The 17,114-nt window shown below is 28.4% G+C and overlaps 2 protein-coding genes and 1 long non-coding RNA gene across 4 annotated transcripts; 2 read left to right on the top strand and 1 right to left on the bottom strand.

The window, feature by feature from the left end:
- Window positions 1–2,110: 2,110 nt before the first annotated feature.
- LOC114933858 (uncharacterized) lies at window positions 2,111–2,631 on the bottom strand. The gene is made up of 3 exons (XR_014924231.1): window positions 2,567–2,631; window positions 2,330–2,419; window positions 2,111–2,224 (listed from the first exon to the last, which is right to left on the bottom strand). It is a non-coding gene; the product is annotated as an uncharacterized LOC114933858 (long non-coding RNA).
- A 2,145-nt stretch (window positions 2,632–4,776) lies between these two features.
- Window positions 4,777–7,073, top strand: LOC146724066 (uncharacterized). The gene is made up of 2 exons (XM_085480597.1): window positions 4,777–6,648; window positions 6,898–7,073. Exons 1-2 carry the CDS (start codon window positions 5,118–5,120, stop codon window positions 7,071–7,073), a joined length of 1,707 nt encoding a protein of 568 aa, XP_085336723.1. The 5' UTR covers window positions 4,777–5,117.
- A 288-nt stretch (window positions 7,074–7,361) lies between these two features.
- Window positions 7,362–9,481, top strand: LOC114933854 (uncharacterized). 2 transcript variants are annotated; one of them, XM_029306427.2, is made up of 7 exons: window positions 7,362–7,414; window positions 7,483–8,005; window positions 8,097–8,241; window positions 8,323–8,394; window positions 8,466–8,719; window positions 8,822–8,993; window positions 9,155–9,481. In XM_029306427.2, the coding sequence occupies exons 2-7, from the start codon at window positions 7,856–7,858 to the stop codon at window positions 9,280–9,282; spliced, it is 921 nt and encodes a 306-aa protein (XP_029162260.2). In that variant the 5' UTR covers window positions 7,362–7,414; window positions 7,483–7,855; the 3' UTR covers window positions 9,283–9,481. The 2 variants fall into 2 exon arrangements, with proteins under 2 accessions (XP_029162260.2, XP_029162259.2); XM_029306426.2 differs by having other exon boundaries at window positions 8,097–8,394.
- Window positions 9,482–17,114: the final 7,633 nt, after the last annotated feature.

Genomic DNA, 17,114 nt, shown 5'->3' with positions numbered 1-17,114 from the left:
TATATATATATATATATATATATATGATGATATATATATATGATGATAATACGATATATATATATATATTAATTTATTTAATTGCACAAATGGTACAACTTTATTAATAAAATAATTATTATTTTAGTAACAACACTTCATATATATTATTTACTTAATATTAGTACTTAAAAAACTTTTTTTAAATATATAATATCACACTTTATTTTTATTATCTAAAAAATTGTAAATTAATATTTTCTATAGTAGAACATTTTATTAATTAAACTTTGGTGAATTTTAACTATTAAATAAACACTTAAGAACTTATTTATAACTTGTCACTAACATGCGTAAGTATTCATAGTAATAATGTGAAAATTATATGAACTATATAATTATATTATTGTAATCATATAAATTATATTTTAATTTATAATTGAACTAATTATAATTATTAATTTCATATATTAAATGCTTAAAAAAACAAATTTGTGAAATAAAAAAACATAAACTTATCTTTTTTACTTAAAAATAAAAATAAAAACTTCATAATGTAAATATAACAAGTGTACTTTATAGTATTGTACTTTTAAGTATTTAGATACTTTTGTGCCTAATGATTCGTACATTAACTTAAAGTTTTGTACATACGTTCCCGCCTTCTTCTATTATCGCACGATGAATGATGCATTCGCTGCAATCTAACCGTGAGCAACTACATAATTTCTTGTAGAAAAGTCAAGCACTATTTTATATCCCTTCATCTTATTGAAATAATTATTACATAATAACCGTGCTATAATATTTGCATCATGCGTCGCTCTAGTGTACAACGTCATTTCCCACAGTATCATTTGCATTTTCATTTTTATTATTCTTGTTATTCTCTTCAGTATTATTCTTATTTTTATTCTTGTTATTTTGACGATTTAACCACAGATTTGACTGTCTGAACCATGCTTTTAAAATTTCTTCGAATTGTGCCTCTGTTATGGTGGAACAAGTTTTTTTTATGGCATCTACATACAAATAAAGATGAATATTTATTAGGTAAAAAATAAAATAAATAAAAAAATAATGTATAATATATAAAGAAATAATATTGTATGTAACTTACTTTTCATGCACATAATTAGTTTCAAATCTTTTAATGTAAAATTTTGTTTGGCTCTAGTCCAAAAGCATTTTGTAGCTAGATTATTCGTAAATAATTTCTGCAATGCCCTCTTCATTGCATCCTTTTCAGTCGTGCCACCAGTCATAGTTAATATATTGACCTAAAATATTACTTTTGTTAATCATATTTCTAATGCGTATTAATATCAAATTAAAAAAGTAAAAAAATTATACACATACCAGCTGTAATTGTGCCTCCTCAGATACTAGTATAGTTTCAAAATTATTTATATCTTCGAGACAATCCATTAGTAATGGTGGAAGCAAATTGTTATTACGATGAATATTTATGTTATTATTGTTATTTTCTAAAATATTGAAACGCTCATCTATTCGTCTGCACATTAATTTTATTTCAAGTACGTTTCGTAATATGGAATTTAGAGTTCCAGTAGCTGTAATCCAAAATAAAAAATGATTTTTTATCTATCTTTTTCTTTTTCTAAAAATAGTTTACAAAAAGTTATAAAGGGTGTATACATATATATATTTATATGTTTACAAGGAGCAGTCAATTATAAATTGAACTTTTTCCACAACTCTATAATTCGGCCAAAATATTTCCAATGCATACAGTGTGGAAATATTTTAGCCAAATAAAAAGTGGAAAAAATATAACTTATATTTGATTTAAATTATATAATTATTGTGCACACACATAACTTTATTTAATATGAATAAAATATTCTTTATAAATAAAATTTTATGTAAATAATTATTAACTTTACTTAATATAAATAAAATATTCTTTATAAATAAAATTTTATGTAAATAATTATTAATACATCTAAATTTTTTTAAGAGTAATAATTTTTGTAAGAATTATTAAATAAAGTTATTATACAATATATGTGTGAATGCGCGCGCGTGTATATGTGTATGTGTGCATATGTGTATATGTATGTATGATGCATGTATACGTGTAATAACTTACTATGATTGTGTATAGGAATAACATCTTTTGCAGGAATAATATTGCTGTCTTCTGCTTGTATAACAATAGGAATTTCATTTATGTCCAAGATTTGTGTATCATTATCATCAATATTTTGATTAATATCATTATCTGAAAAACACATTTATTATAAAATTTTACTTCTTTATTTTTTAATATATTTAACTATAAAGAAAAAAAATATAAAAAATAAAATGTAGAATTTCGTGATTATACCTTGTTGGTGTAAGTTTTCATTTAATTCGGGAATGGAATCACAATCGCTGATTTTATTACTTGAGCTACTATTAGAGCTATCTGAAATATCTGTTTAGTATTGTTTAACATTATGTAGAAAATATCTTAATATTATCTTATATGAAAGTAAAATAACATCGAAAAGAATAATTATATTCATTTATCAAGCTCAAAGAAATAATTTGCAATAAATTTTATTAAAGAAAATTTTTATACCATTTTCTTTCGAAATGCGATATGAAACTATTTTCTTTCGAAGTCCACGACCTAATTGGGATTCTGATTCTGTATTGCTTTTTTCTTCCATTAATCTCTTCTCTTTCTGGATAGCATGTTCATATGAATCTATGAAAATTAATTTTTTCAAGATGTTATTAATATTTTATACGCAGTATTTAGCCTCAGCTAAATTTATATGTTTATACATATACGATTATTAATTATGCAAAAAAATAACATGCTTACTATATTTAGCAATTACAGTAACCGGGTGAATAATCCAGTCATTCTGTGGTTTTTTACATTTTATGATGCAATTCCGTGTATCCTTTTTCGGCCAATATGAATATTTATCATTTTCTTTTAACCATGTACTCGGGATCACAGAATATGTTTCATCGTCTTCTTCGTATTCAGTATTAAATCTTACAACTGAATAAGGTAACTGCAAACAATAAAAATATTTAAAAACGTTTGAAAATGTAAATTTTAAAACTTTAATTATACTTAAAAGTTTATTTAATCATACTTAACCTAGAGATACTCTTTATATAACAATGATGATAAATGTTACCTTAAAAGACCAGAGAGAATAACTACTAATGTATTTTTATTAAATTACTATTAAAATTTTTAATTTGCTATTAATTATAATAAAATTTTATTGTGATTAAAATTTTACCAAAAGTGACATATTTAATTCAACATAAATTAAATAAAATTTATTACGTTAGTGTTATTGCCAAAATAAGTTATTTAAATTTTACATGTATGAACATAATTTTAGTAATAGATATTACAAATTGTTGTGTAATAATGGAATTACTGCAAATTTATTATCCATTGGTAAATCTAAACATTTTGCTTTAATATCTTTATAATTGAATGTTGATGTATTTGATGTTTCATGTATATCAATGACTTTTATAGATAAATTAAATGAAGACTTTTCTATAAAATTGAATATATTTTGGAAAATTTTTCCAACTATTTTTATATCATTATTTTCATTTTTATAAATATTAGAAATAAGCATATAAGTAGAATTTTTTAAAAGGACACAGTTATTTCTTTGAGCTATTGATATTGTAAAATTTCCAAAAGAAAATTTTTTGTAATATCTATAAATTTTTTCACCTTCGTTAATTATTAAAGGTTTGTCGCGTCTTTTTCACATAAATCAGACTTGTTAATAGATGTTAGAAGCTTTCTATTTTCAACAACTCTATTATATATTTGTTGTAAAGGATACCGTGAATTCGTCATTTTTTTTTTATTTGACTCATATAGCTTTCAAATTTAAATGCACTAAAGTTATCAACTTTTCCAAATGACAAAACATCGTTGCAAAGATGCAAAAGATTATGCACATTATATATAATATATTCATTACCATACCCAGTCAGAAATGTAATTCAAGGTTGATTCAACGTCGATATGGTTGACAGCTAGTTGAGTCGATAAGAAAGTTGATATTACTGCAATATCAATCATCCAATCAGATGAAGTGCAACGTTGATTCAACGTTGATCTCTTTAACCGAAGTCTAACTCGTTATGAACCAATCCTGATTAGGTTTAACGATTTAAGTTTCGGTTATTAAAGTGAGTTGTGGAATCTGGCCTAAATGATTCAATTTATAATCGCTTAAAAAATTCTTGCGGGCCCGTGATTGAACAGCGCGTCAGAAAAGCTATAACACACCTTTCACATTGCTTGATTCGGCAATTGGTAAAATCTTTCGATGTGTGTGTTATACCCTTAAGTTGCGTCGCTACGATCGTAGATCGGGGGTAATGTATGATATATATGTATGACCATCCGTTAGAGTGAATGCGCACGTTGCGGATATTGCTTTTATGTTACAAGTGTATTATCGCATTTTTAATTATCACAATGGATATTGACGTTACTAAGCGGGTAAGTACTATTTTTCTTACACTTGATTGTTATTATTTTTATATAAAATAATAATAGGATACAAAATATAGGCGCGCGGTTATTAAGTGTTTGTGACAACGTAACCTATAATAAACATTTTATCTGTATTTTGATTTAGAGTTTTTATATTTAAATTTTTTAATTCTGTACGTTGCTTTCCACGTATTTGTCAGATAAAGTGTGTAAAAAAGTATTTTTGCTTTGAATAATATAAGGTAGTAGTTGGATATATATAATCAGTTATATTCTATTGTTTCTATAAACAAAGAAAATAGTTTTATACATTTTTTTATCACATGTCAATTATTTCATTTTTTGTTTATATATATAGTGTTATAAACGTAGTTGGAAGGAAAGAGCTGAGACCATAGTTATAAAAAGGTTGAAAGTTAAAGAGCGACAAGATTATATTTTAAAAAGAGTTAATAAATTATTAGAATCAAAATGTAGACTCAAGTGCAATAGTTTGAGCAACAGCAATTTGTCAATTTCAAGAGACTCTGAAGAAGAAAATTTGCAACTTAATGAATTAATAGATTTAAATCATTATTCTCAAAGTGAACTTGAGATTCAAGAAGATATAGCTTTCGAAAGACTTTCTAATGTCATGAGTTTTGATGAAAATATAGATAAAAGTGAAAATAGAGATGAAAATGAATGTATAGATGAGAGTGAAAATAGAGATGAAAATGAAAATATAAATGAGTGCAAAGGTATAGATGAGAGTGAAAATACAGATGAAAGTATATATGAAAGTGAAAATACGAATAAAAGTGAAAATGGAGATGAAAATGTTAATACAGTTTTTGAAAATGATCAGCAAAAGGAAAATTATGTAATATTAGCTTTACGTCAATGGGCTTTATCAGGTGGTGTTATTTCTATGTCAAAAATAGATGAATTACTTGCAAAACTTCAACCTGTATTTAATAATCTGCCTAAATGTTATAAAACTTTATTGAAAATTGATGACGATATACATATTACTCACTTTGAAAATAGAGGACAATTTTGGTATCGAGGAATTAAAAATTATTTGGATGGGCTTAATTTAAAAAAGTACTTGCAAGTAAAACAAAAAATTGAAATAGATATTAATACTGACGGACTCCCTCTTTTTCGAAGTTCAAAGAAAAAATTTTGGCCAATATTAGGACATCTCGTAGGAACTAAAAATTATCCATTCATTATTGCTATTTATTTTGGGAATTCTGATCCAAATAATGTGAAAGAGTTTTTGCAAGATTTTGTAACTGAAGTTGATAATCTAATTTCTAATGGTTATGTACGATATGGAAAAACTTTTATTTTTTTAATTAGACATTATATTCTTGATGCTCCAGCTAGAGAATTAATAAAATGTTGTATAGGCCATAATGGATATGCTTCATGTGAAAAATGTACAGTATGGGGAGAACGATTAGATTATAGGCAAACGTATATTGATTTACATGCTCCTTTAAGAACTGACGAAAGTTTTAAAAATCAAATGCAACCTCGCCATCATAAAGGAGTATCACCTCTTCTTCAACTTAATACCAAAATGGTCTCTCAGTTTCGATTAGAGCCTATGCATTTGGTATATGAAGGTGTGTTTAAGAGATTATTAGAAGCATGGAAGAATTGGATAAGTCCATGGAAACTACACTGGACTGTTGTAAACAGAATATCTGATAGGCTGATTCTGTTAGCCCCTTCTTGTCCTCAGGACTTTGCTCGAAAACCCCGATCTTTACATGAATTATCATTTTACAAAGCAACGGAATTCCGTCGTTTATGTTTATACGATGGCATAGCAGCTTTTGCTTCACATCCTGATATAAATATTTATAAGCACTTTCTATTATTGCATTGTGGAATTTATATTCTTACAAGTCCCATTCTTTATAAAAGTTTTAACGAGTATGCAAATACTCTACTCAGAACTTTTATCCAACATTCTATCACATTATTTGGAAAACTATTTGTTGTATATAATGTTCACTCTCTTTGCCATTTGGCACAAGAATGTATTGATCATGGTTGTTTAGATACATTTAGTGCCTTTCGTTATGAAAACAAATTAAAAATGATTAAAAGTAACCTCAAATCTGATTTTAAACCCATTCAACAAGCAGCAAAACGTGAGCTAGAACAAAGTAAGAAAAACGTTGTACTTTTAGATTCTGATATAAATAACATTATTTTTTCAAAAAAACATAAAAATATCAATGAAAATATTTATGGTGAACAGTTTAAAAAAATTTCAGTAAATGATGTTATTTTTGAAGTAAATAATAGAGATTCATGCTTCAAAACAAGTGAAGGTAAAATTGGAGTCCTGAGAAATGTCATTCGCAATCAGGATAATATAATTTTTGTTGGCAATATTTTTAAAAATATTACAGATTTTTATACATATCCTTTGCATTCGTCTGAACTTGGCATTGTCAAAGTATCTGATTTAAGTGAAGAAAGATTGGTATTTTCTATAAATAATATTATTGCCAAATGTTGGCTCATTCCTATAAAAGATGAATATGTTTGCATACCTTTACTTCATACTATGTCCTTTTACAAATAGAATTTTGATATATTATGTCGTCTATATTGTGTATCTAATTGTAAGTGTATGTAAAGTTAATTCTTTTATGTATTTTATTGTTAGAAAAATTTTAAGTCATTACATATCAAAATCATTATTTTTTCAGTTTGTCGTTTTAAAATTTATAAATGAAGATGTTGATTGCGACGAGGAAGACGATTCTTTATTTGAAGTTGGTCTTATTAAATGGCTAAAACAATTAGATGAAGAAACAAATGTAAAAATTTCTTGGCCTCCTAAATCTGAGCAGAGTACTGCAATTAAAAAAGATGCACTTCCTTCATGGCCGATATATAATGTTACTGTTTTAAAATGTTATGGTATGTTGTTTCTTATTGCATATTTTTGCTTATAAAAAGTTAATTGTCTTTTTAATTTTATTTCCTAGATACACTTTTGGCTGCACGAAATGCACGAAATGGATATATTATGTCGTCTAATTATGAAACAGAGTGTGAATTTGGTCGTGGTAAACGTAAAAAAATTAAGCGGCAGTTTGCATGTGATGAATCTCTCTCGACAGAAGTGACAAAAAAGAAGAAATTTAAAAATATTTCAACTTCTGATGATTCAGATTTTGATAGAGATGATAGTGCTATAAAAAAATATAAATTTAAACATGCTCCTTCTCCGCCACTTATCTTGTTTCGATCAGAAAATAATAAAGTAAAACAATATCAAAACAATATTATCACAGATAGCAAAACAAAAAAATTTGAAAGATTACAGAAAAATAAACAATTAGAAAAAAAAATGACGCAATGTTGACATTTTCTAAAAATCATAAATCTAAAAAGGATCTCTTACTTACAAAAATATGTCAAGCAAGGAAGGTAACTTCAGTTACGGATAACAAAACAAAAATCATAGAGATTGCAAGAGAAAAACAGAAATGTTTAATAGAAGATAATGTAAGTATTTCTATACGTCGCACATGCAATGTGATGTAAGTCATAATTTTATTGGTATAAATAAAGTCTTGAAATGTTTTCATGTGTAAAGATGGATTCTGATAATGCTACAGAAGAAAATATTGATCCTAATATTCCACGAGAGGACGATTTTTCAATGAAAGTTCAGGATATGTCATCAAATAAAGATGTATCTCCAAGTACAAGTGCAAGATCGATAAATATAGAGACACCAGGTACATCAAAAGATTACTGTATTTATGAAGCAAATATATCTGATGAAAAATCATCATCTTCAATATGCACTTCTCCATCAGAATTACGTCAAAAGAGTCCAGTTACTTCACATGTGACAGCTGTAACTACACCGAGTTCATCTTGTAGATCAAGTAACATATATGACTTTGTACCTTTTAATTTTTTCTAAAGCATCAAATATTACGTTTTGATTTTCTTACAGGTAGTGTATTAGATGTGTCTAAAGCGACCTTTGATATGAAAGCTTTTGAAAAAAAGATGTATTCGTTAAATCAAGAAATTAGTAGCAAATTAGATATGATTACTATGAATTTATGCCGATTAAATCGCTTTCTTCTACCACATGAGAAAAGAATAATAAGACCAGCAGATCTTCCAGCACTTCCATTGACAACAGAGGAAGAATTAGAAAAATTTGAAAAATATTTAACGAAAGATGATAATGCTGGTGCAACTGTAAATAAATATTTATCGCTTTTATTATATATATATATGTATATTTGTTTTTAATATATATTAATATTTAATTTTCTTTGCTTAAATTTTGATTTTTTCCAGATTTGTTACATGAGTCAAATTATTGGTCCTAAAGACAATATTAAGGAAGCTACATATAAAGTACTAAGGAAACTTATTTCAAACACATTGGCAGCAGACTTTACTTTAAAAAGTGGTAAACATTTATCCAAAAAATGTTTCGAAAAGCTGATGCTGTATGAAGTTGTTCAAGGTAAGTAAACTTATATTTATTTTCAACTAAGAATCGTTTCAAATAAGAGAATAATATAAATATAAATTAATCAATAAAAATAAAATAAAAATTTAATATAATAAAATAATTTAAAAAATTTAATAAAATTTAATAAAATATAAAAATTATTGCATTTTTAGGTGCCATTTTAGACAAAAGGCCAGAAACAGAAATCCCAGAGATTGATGCAGCTACTTCACTGTGGCTAAAGCAAGCACCTTGGCGTCGCCAAGATGACGGCAGTATGGGGAAAAGAATAAAAAAATAAGATTATTTTTGTGTTTCTTTTGTTTTAAAATTTGACGATTTTTTTATTGTCATTTGACGATTTTTATAGCATATTTATGGCTGAACTATGCTCTGCTCTATATTTAAAACAACAAAATGTCTGCGACAAAAATATCTATTTTTTTATGCGTAACGTGAAATCAATTTCAGTTTTATTTTTTTTCTAATTTTATGCGATTGCGAAAAATGATTTATACTTTTGATTGTTTTGAAAAAAAATGGAATTTTATTTTGTCGCTATATTAATATAGTATAAGAGACTTTTTCTTTTTTTTTTGTTTACAAGCATCAGGACTTGTGTGTGCAATATTACTTTCGTTATCAAATTTATAAGTTTTCAGTACTTATTATATGTGTAAAAGTTAGTAAAACACGTAGCTGTTCTGCAATTATTTGTGATTTTTTGTTAAACGGTATACTAAACGCTTTATTCTTATAATATGTTAAAATTTGAAATAGTTTACAGATATAACGCATTGTTAATAAATATATATTTTATAATGCAATGTAGTTTAATTATATTCAACTTTGTATAATAATAAATGAAAGAAAAATAAGATTTGCACTTTTTGTTTTTTAGTATTTTTACCTTAAAAATAATAAATAATAAAGTATACTATTTTATATATATATATATATATATATATATATATATATATATACCATCAAATTTCGACGTTGAAACGACGTTGAAATAATAATTGAAAATTGGTTGATATTTGGTACGAGATCGACGTCGAATCGATCAAAATTTCGACTATACTTCGACATCAGATTTCAACGTTGATTCGACGTCGAGTCAACTATACATTTCTGACTGGGTATATTTTCTTGTACTTTTCAATAAAATATCGAATTAAAGATTTTGCATATGCATTAAGCCTGATGCGCTCTGATAAACATCAAATTTTTATAGCGACATGTAAACACAAAAAATGTTTATATTGAATTTTAGGCAATTTTTCTCTCAATGCAACAGGACCTGTATATAAAAGAAATTGTCTAAATTCTGTTGCTTTCCAATGTTTTACATCTTCTATAGCTCTTGGTCACAGATTAATAGACAGATCGCCAAAGGCCTGCCTAAAGAAGAGACCGCCACCTTCGTGCGATAGACTTTGCCCCTTACCGACACACTTTGCCCCTGGTTCGAGTCCGTGCTAAATTTTGTCACAAGACTTTGCCCCTGGTGCGAGTCCGTGCTAAATTTCGTCACAAGACTTTGCCCCTGGTGCGAGTCCAGGCTAAATTCGTTCGACATTACCAACAGACTTTGCCCCTGGTGCGAATCCAGACTAATTGATCATGAGACCAATTTGAGAGATTTGGCCCCCGTTGTGTGTGTGTGTGTGTGTGTGTGTGTGTGTGTGAGAGAGAGAGAGAGAGAGAGAGAGAATTTAACATATGCATATATATATATAAAATTTATTAAATGTTAAAAATATATTTTTTACACATAAAATGTTTTTTATTGAAATAATTACGATTTTAAATGTGTGATATAACACAGTGTTAAAAAATTTTTAATTAAATTTTATTAAAGAAAATTACTTGAAATTTTTTACATTAAGAATTTAAAGGCTCCTTATTCTCTTGTAGAAATTTATTACTACGCCAATTAATCACTTATTTCGAGTATTTAAAATACTATAATATACAGTAATTTAAGTATTCGAAATAAAAGTGATTAATTACTCGAAATAAGTGATAAATTGGCGTTACTAGTGATAAATTTCTATAAGGGTTAAAATAAAGTATAAGAGATAAATGGGCTATATGTAAGCCGTATGCGAAATGTGAGATGTAAGACGCATATTAAAATTTAATTTTTCGATATAATTTTTAAAAATGTACACGAGGTACAAAAAATTAGCTTAGACATTTGTAAGACTTAAAATTGGGATTAATTCTCAATTCTATTAATTAAATTTCGATATAACACACCTTACATCCGCGCACGGCTCACATATAGCCCATTTATTTCTTAGTGCAATTTTTAAGTTCCTTATTTTTCACAAAGTTCACTTTTTTACGTTATCAAATATTTTTGGTACATGTTTTCAAGAATTTTATATTTTTACTTACCGCAGTTTCTTATCCAAATGTAAAATCTTTTATCGCAGTCTATAAAAAATTGAAACAATTTACAATTTTATGATATGATATTATTATTATTACAATTTCTATATATATGCACATCTGTCAAATATCGTGATTTATTTCACATTATTATCTATAATATTTTAATAAAAAAAAAAACACTTGCAACAATCAAAAATAAACCGCCTGCTGCGAACGGAAAATGCCAAGAAAGCACGCAATTTCCGCGAATCTCGTAATTTTTTCGAAGAATCAACAATTTCAACGAAATTGTAAATTCTTCAAATCACTGCACAAGTATAATTCACAATAATAATTTTCAGTAACTACGATAAAAAATCGTATACTGAAAACCGCAAACAAAAGTGCAATGGGAATAAGAGTAAAGTCTGTGATAAAATTAATTGGCAATAGAAAATTAATAATTTTCAAATAGAAAAATTTTGAAATTACCGAGGATTTACAAATAATAAAGTAAAAATATGAAATAATTTGTTTTTAAATAATTTATGTTTTCCAATTTTGCTCGCGGAGAGGATCTTTAAAACAAGATTTTTAGAAGAAAAGACCTTTAAAATATAAAGAGGCGAAAACGTTGGAAAAATTAAAGCGCGCGTTTAAACAGATAAACGCAATGAAATAGATACGCAATTGTTTTTACTCATCGCTGTAAGCTCACAAGCTTCTGACGTTCTCGAGTGACCATGTCGCGACCGTGTCACAGAACGAATTCCCATTGTGCTTTCGTTTGCGATTTTCAATTCTTACGATTTTTTCGTTATTATTGAAAAATATTGTGACGTGTGTGTGTGTAATGATCCGATTTTACGAATCTACAGTTTTAACGAAATTGTAGTTTCGATAAAATCACGAGATTCGTATAGAAATTCGCGGAGATAGTGTGCTTTGTCGGTTCGCGGTCGGCGATTTGTTTTCGATTTTTGCAGGTATTTTTCGTGGATCAAAATAGATAACAATAATGTGAAGAAAATGACGATATTCGACAGATGTGTATACAAAGACTGTAATAATATTAAATCAGATAACTGTAAATTGTTTCGTTTTCCACGAAAGACTGATGAAAGATTTGACATTTGGATAAGAAACTGTGGTAAGTAAAAATACTAAATTTTTCTCTTCTTCTTTTATGTTTTATTGGCTTTTGCTGACCTGAAATTAGAAGTCTTATCTTGTCGATTATTGATCTTCAATTAATAAAATTCTTGAAAATATATAAAATATTTGACGACAACGAAAAAAAATTAATTTTGTGAAATATAAAAAAACGAGTGTCTTAAAAATTTCAAGTAACTTTATTTAATGAAATTTAATTACAATTTTTTTAAGTATATTATCAAGGAGAGGTCGTGGTTGACTCTTCACCGATCTCTTTTTGATAAATTTGTATTAAAATTAAGTCTGTGTTCGAAATTTTCTCTCTCTCGTCTAATGCGCCTTGTAATATTTTTTTATTCTTGTAATTTAGAGAAATTTTTATGTTTGTTATAAGACTTAAAGAAAGATGCATGTTTGATCAGTGCTACTAGCACAGCGGGATAGCACAAAAATAATAATTTAGAGATCCCCTAGATTCAAAATTTGAGCTGTCATAATTATTTTTGCTTTTTAAGTTAAAAAAATTTTTATTATTTTGTATATCATGTTATATGCATTATTTGTTACGTAGAAATAAATATTCAACATATATTTATTGTTAGATATATACGCATAATCTCCTCATATATTTAAAATACATACAATAATCGTAACATAAATAAAATATTTTTAGAAAGAAATTTGTTATGTTTTCATTATTTGTATCAACCGGTGCAATGTAATTAAAAAATAAACAAAAACATTTTTATGTCTTACTTCTTTATTTATTTTATTTTTTAATTATTTATTATATCTTTAAAAAGTAAAAATATTTTTCAAAATATTTCTCTGCAAAAATATGATCTTTATATTACAATTATTTTATGTATTTTAAATATGTGAGGAAATATATGCGTATCTAACAATAAATATATGCCGAATATTTATTTCTACGTAACAAATCTATATATATAAGCACCGTCTGTCTGTATGTATGTACGCGAACTACTTCCGCATTTGTGGACCGATATTCGTGAAACTGGTACCAAAATGTTGCAAATTTTTTGGGGGTGGCTGCTGTGGGGTTTTTTTTTTAATTTTTTAATTTTTTTTTTTTTTCTACAGAGGAGGGTATGTTTAATCTTTTTTTGCAATATTTCTGAACACATGGTATCAAAATGTTGCAAATTTTTTTGGAGATAACGACGATGCGGTTTTTTTAAGTGTTACACCCCCACCCACGCACCCACCCACGCATCCACCCACGCGCATGCGCATTTATGGACCAATTTTCACGAAATTAGTACCAAAATGTTGCAAATTTTTTTGAGAAAACTACTGGTTTATTTTTTTAAGTTTACCCCTCCACCCACGCACCCACCCACGCAATCGTATATTTATGAACCGATTTTTTTTAAATTGGTACCTCTTCCGGCTCTTGCCCATCGAGCTTTCTGTTTTACTGCAAAAAATGATTATATTACATAATATTTATTTATAATATTATATTATTATATATAATATTGAGGAGGGAGAGGGAGAGAGAGAGAGAGAGAGAGAGAGAGAGAAGAGAGAGAAAGAGAGAGAGGGATTAATTTAATCTATATATATAAGCACCGTCCGTCTGTCTGTCTGTCTGTCTGTGCCCGAACTATTGTACTTCCGCATTTGTGGACCGATTGTCTCGAAATTGGTACCAAAATGTTGCAAATTTTTCGGGGGTGGCTGCTGTGGGTTTTTTTTTTTTAATTTTTTTATTTTTATTTTTTTTCTTCAGAGGAGGGTATGTTTTTGCGAAAAAAATTTTTTTTTGCAATATTTCTGAACACATGGTATCAAAATGTTGCAAAATTTTTGGAGATAGCGACGATGCGGTTTTTTTAAGTGTAACACCTCCACCCACGCATCCACCCACGCATCCACCCACACGCATGCGCATTTATGGACCAATTTTCACGAAATTAGTACCAAAATGTTGCAAATTTTTCTGAGGAAACTGGTGTTTTATTTTTTTAAGTTTACGCCTCCACCCACGCAATCATCCACGCGCGTGCGCATTTATGGACTAATATTTTTACGAAATTGGTACAAAAATGTTGCAAATTTTTTGGAGATAGCGACAATGCGGTTTTTTCAAGTGTTACACCTCCACCCACGCACCCACCCACGCGCATGCGCATTTATGACCAATTTTCACGAAATTAGTACCAAAATGTTGCAAATTTTTCTGACAAAGCTGGTGTTTTATTTTTTTAAGTTTACGCCTCCACCCACGCACCCACCCACGCAATCGTATATTTATAAACCGATTTTTTTAAAATTGGTACCAAAATGTTGCAAATTTTTTGAAGATGGCGACGATGTGGTTTTTTCAATTGTTACACCTCCACCCACGCATTCATCCACGCGCGTGCGCATTTATGGACCAATATTTTTACGAAATTGGTACAAAAATGTTGCAAATTTTTTTGAGAAAGCTGCTGTGTGGTTTTTTAAAGTTTTATCCCACCCACGCATTCACACATTTATTCACAGACTTTTTCGAAATTTGTACTCAAATTTTGTTGAGGATGGCTACTATGATTTTAACAAATTTTTATCATCCTATTCATCCACCCACGCACCCATGCACCCATGTGCATACGCATTTATTGACTTGGTCACACCAATAAGTAATTTTAAATAAATTTGTGTACATGTTTGTGATTGCAAAAATTTGCAACATTTTGGTACTAATTTCGTGAAAATTGCATACAAATTAAAGGTTTATTTACACGAATTGCACACATAATCACAAATACGTACACAAATTTTTTAAAAATTATTTCTTGGTGTGACCAAGTCAATAAATGCGTATGCAAATGGGTGCATGGGTGCGTGGGTGGATGAATAGGATGATAAAAATTTGTTAAAATCATAGTAGCCATCTCCAACAAAATTTAACTACAAATTTCAAAAAAGTATGTGAATAAATGTGTGAATGCGTGGGTGGGATAAAACTTAAAAAAACCACACAGCAGCTTTCTCAGAAAAATTTGCAACATTTTGGTACTAATTTCGTGAAAATTGGTCCATAAATGCGCATGCGTGTGGGTGGAGGTGTAACACTTGAAAAAACCACATCGTCGCCAAAAATTTGCAACATTTTGGTACCAATTTTTTAAAAAATCCGTTCATAAATATGCGATTGTGTGGGTGGATGCGTAGGTGAAAGCGTAAACTTAAAAAACCCCACACACATACACAGAGAGAGAGAGAGAGAGAGAGAGAGAGAGAGAGAGAGAGAGAGAGAGAGAGAGAGAAAGAGAGCGTGTGTCTTAAAGAAAGAGGGAGGGAGAGAGATAAGGAGAGAGAGAGCATGTGTCTTAAAGAGAGAAAGAGGGAGCGCGTGTGTTTTAGAGTGAGAGAGAGAGAAAGCGTGTCTTAAAAAAAGAAAATAAAATATCTGGGAGAAAGAAATAGATAACATAGTAGTCATCCACAAAAAAATTTAAACATTTATTTTGGTATAAATTTCGTGAAAGTTGAACAACAAATGTGGAAGTAGTTCGCGGTAATACAAAAAAAGAATTAATTTTTTGTGTTAAAACGGATTTAATATAGACTATATGAGGACCGCGCAAAGCGCGGTCCGAATAGAAAGGCTGGCTTTGAGGACCGCGCGAAGCGCGGTCCGAAAAGCTAGTAATACATATTACATGACATATAAAATAATTAATTTTTTTTTTAATTAAAAAAAAATTATGACAGCTCAGTCTTGAACCTAGGATCCCTAAATTACTATTCTTGTGCTCTGCCGCTGCGCTAACGGCACTGATTGAACATGTGTCTTTCTTTAGGTCTTATAACAAACATAAAATTTCTTTTTAATATTAAGTATAAAAAGATATTACTTACAAGCGTATTGGATGAAAAGCTCGATCACGAATCAATTCATCGAACAAATTTAATTACGCATTATATAAGCTGTAGAATTATTTAAACAGGTAATGAAAAGTTACATAAGTGGTCCCCGGCATCAATACAAAAGGCGGGATTATGTGCAGCCCACTTTAATAAAGAAGATTTTATAAGCGAAACGAAATTACATATTAGAAAAAACCCCTTACCATGGGCTTCAAAGGATATTGAGATTCCAGAGCTTGTCGAAGATATAACTGAAGAGATTACAGAAGAAAGCAGAACAAATGAAAATATACTACAAAATGTTAATTCAGAAAATGAAGACTGCATTCAAATGGAAGTCGAAACGCATACCGATTTAGAAGTAAACGTAGAAGAAGCAGAACATAATAAAAATCAAGTGGCCACAATAAAAATGGCCCCTAAGAGATGTTATCCTTCCGGAAAAGAACTTTTCTGTAATTTCGGAGATGACTTCGCAGACGATGAGTGGTTTAATAATGAAAATCTTCCACTATTTTTGGATAATTATTCGCAAAAAGAAGTAAAAGCGAACACGATAAAAAAGCGAATAAAAAAACCGCAAAAAAAGTCTGCTCCTAAAAAAATATATAATGAAGATGAATTGTCCGAAATTGAAAAATTAAAAAAAGAAAATTTGAGATTAAAAAAACTTCTTATGCAGAAGAAGAGAAAACAAAAAAATATAACTGC

This window comes from Nylanderia fulva, unplaced genomic scaffold (genome assembly GCF_048542155.1).
Source record: "Nylanderia fulva isolate GAGA-0341 unplaced genomic scaffold, ASM4854215v1 Scaffold150, whole genome shotgun sequence".
NCBI lineage: Eukaryota > Metazoa > Arthropoda > Insecta > Hymenoptera > Formicidae > Nylanderia > Nylanderia fulva.
Note: the sequence above shows the minus strand (reverse complement) of the source record. Positions and strands in the feature narration are given on the sequence as shown.

Bases quoted from the DNA above. Each gene is read 5' to 3' on its own strand.
- LOC146724066 (XM_085480597.1), top strand. From the start codon at position 5,118: ATGAGTTTTGATGAAAATATAGATAAAAGTGAAAATAGAGATGAAAAT. The intron at 6,649-6,897 runs GTAAGAAAAACG...AAAATATTACAG, and splicing joins AAAACGTGAGCTAGAACAAA to ATTTTTATACATATCCTTTG.
- LOC114933854 (XM_029306426.2), top strand. From the start codon at position 7,856: ATGTTGACATTTTCTAAAAATCATAAATCTAAAAAGGATCTCTTACTT. The intron at 8,720-8,821 runs GTAAATAAATAT...GATTTTTTCCAG, and splicing joins ATGATAATGCTGGTGCAACT to ATTTGTTACATGAGTCAAAT. The intron at 8,994-9,154 runs GTAAGTAAACTT...TTGCATTTTTAG, and splicing joins GCTGTATGAAGTTGTTCAAG to GTGCCATTTTAGACAAAAGG.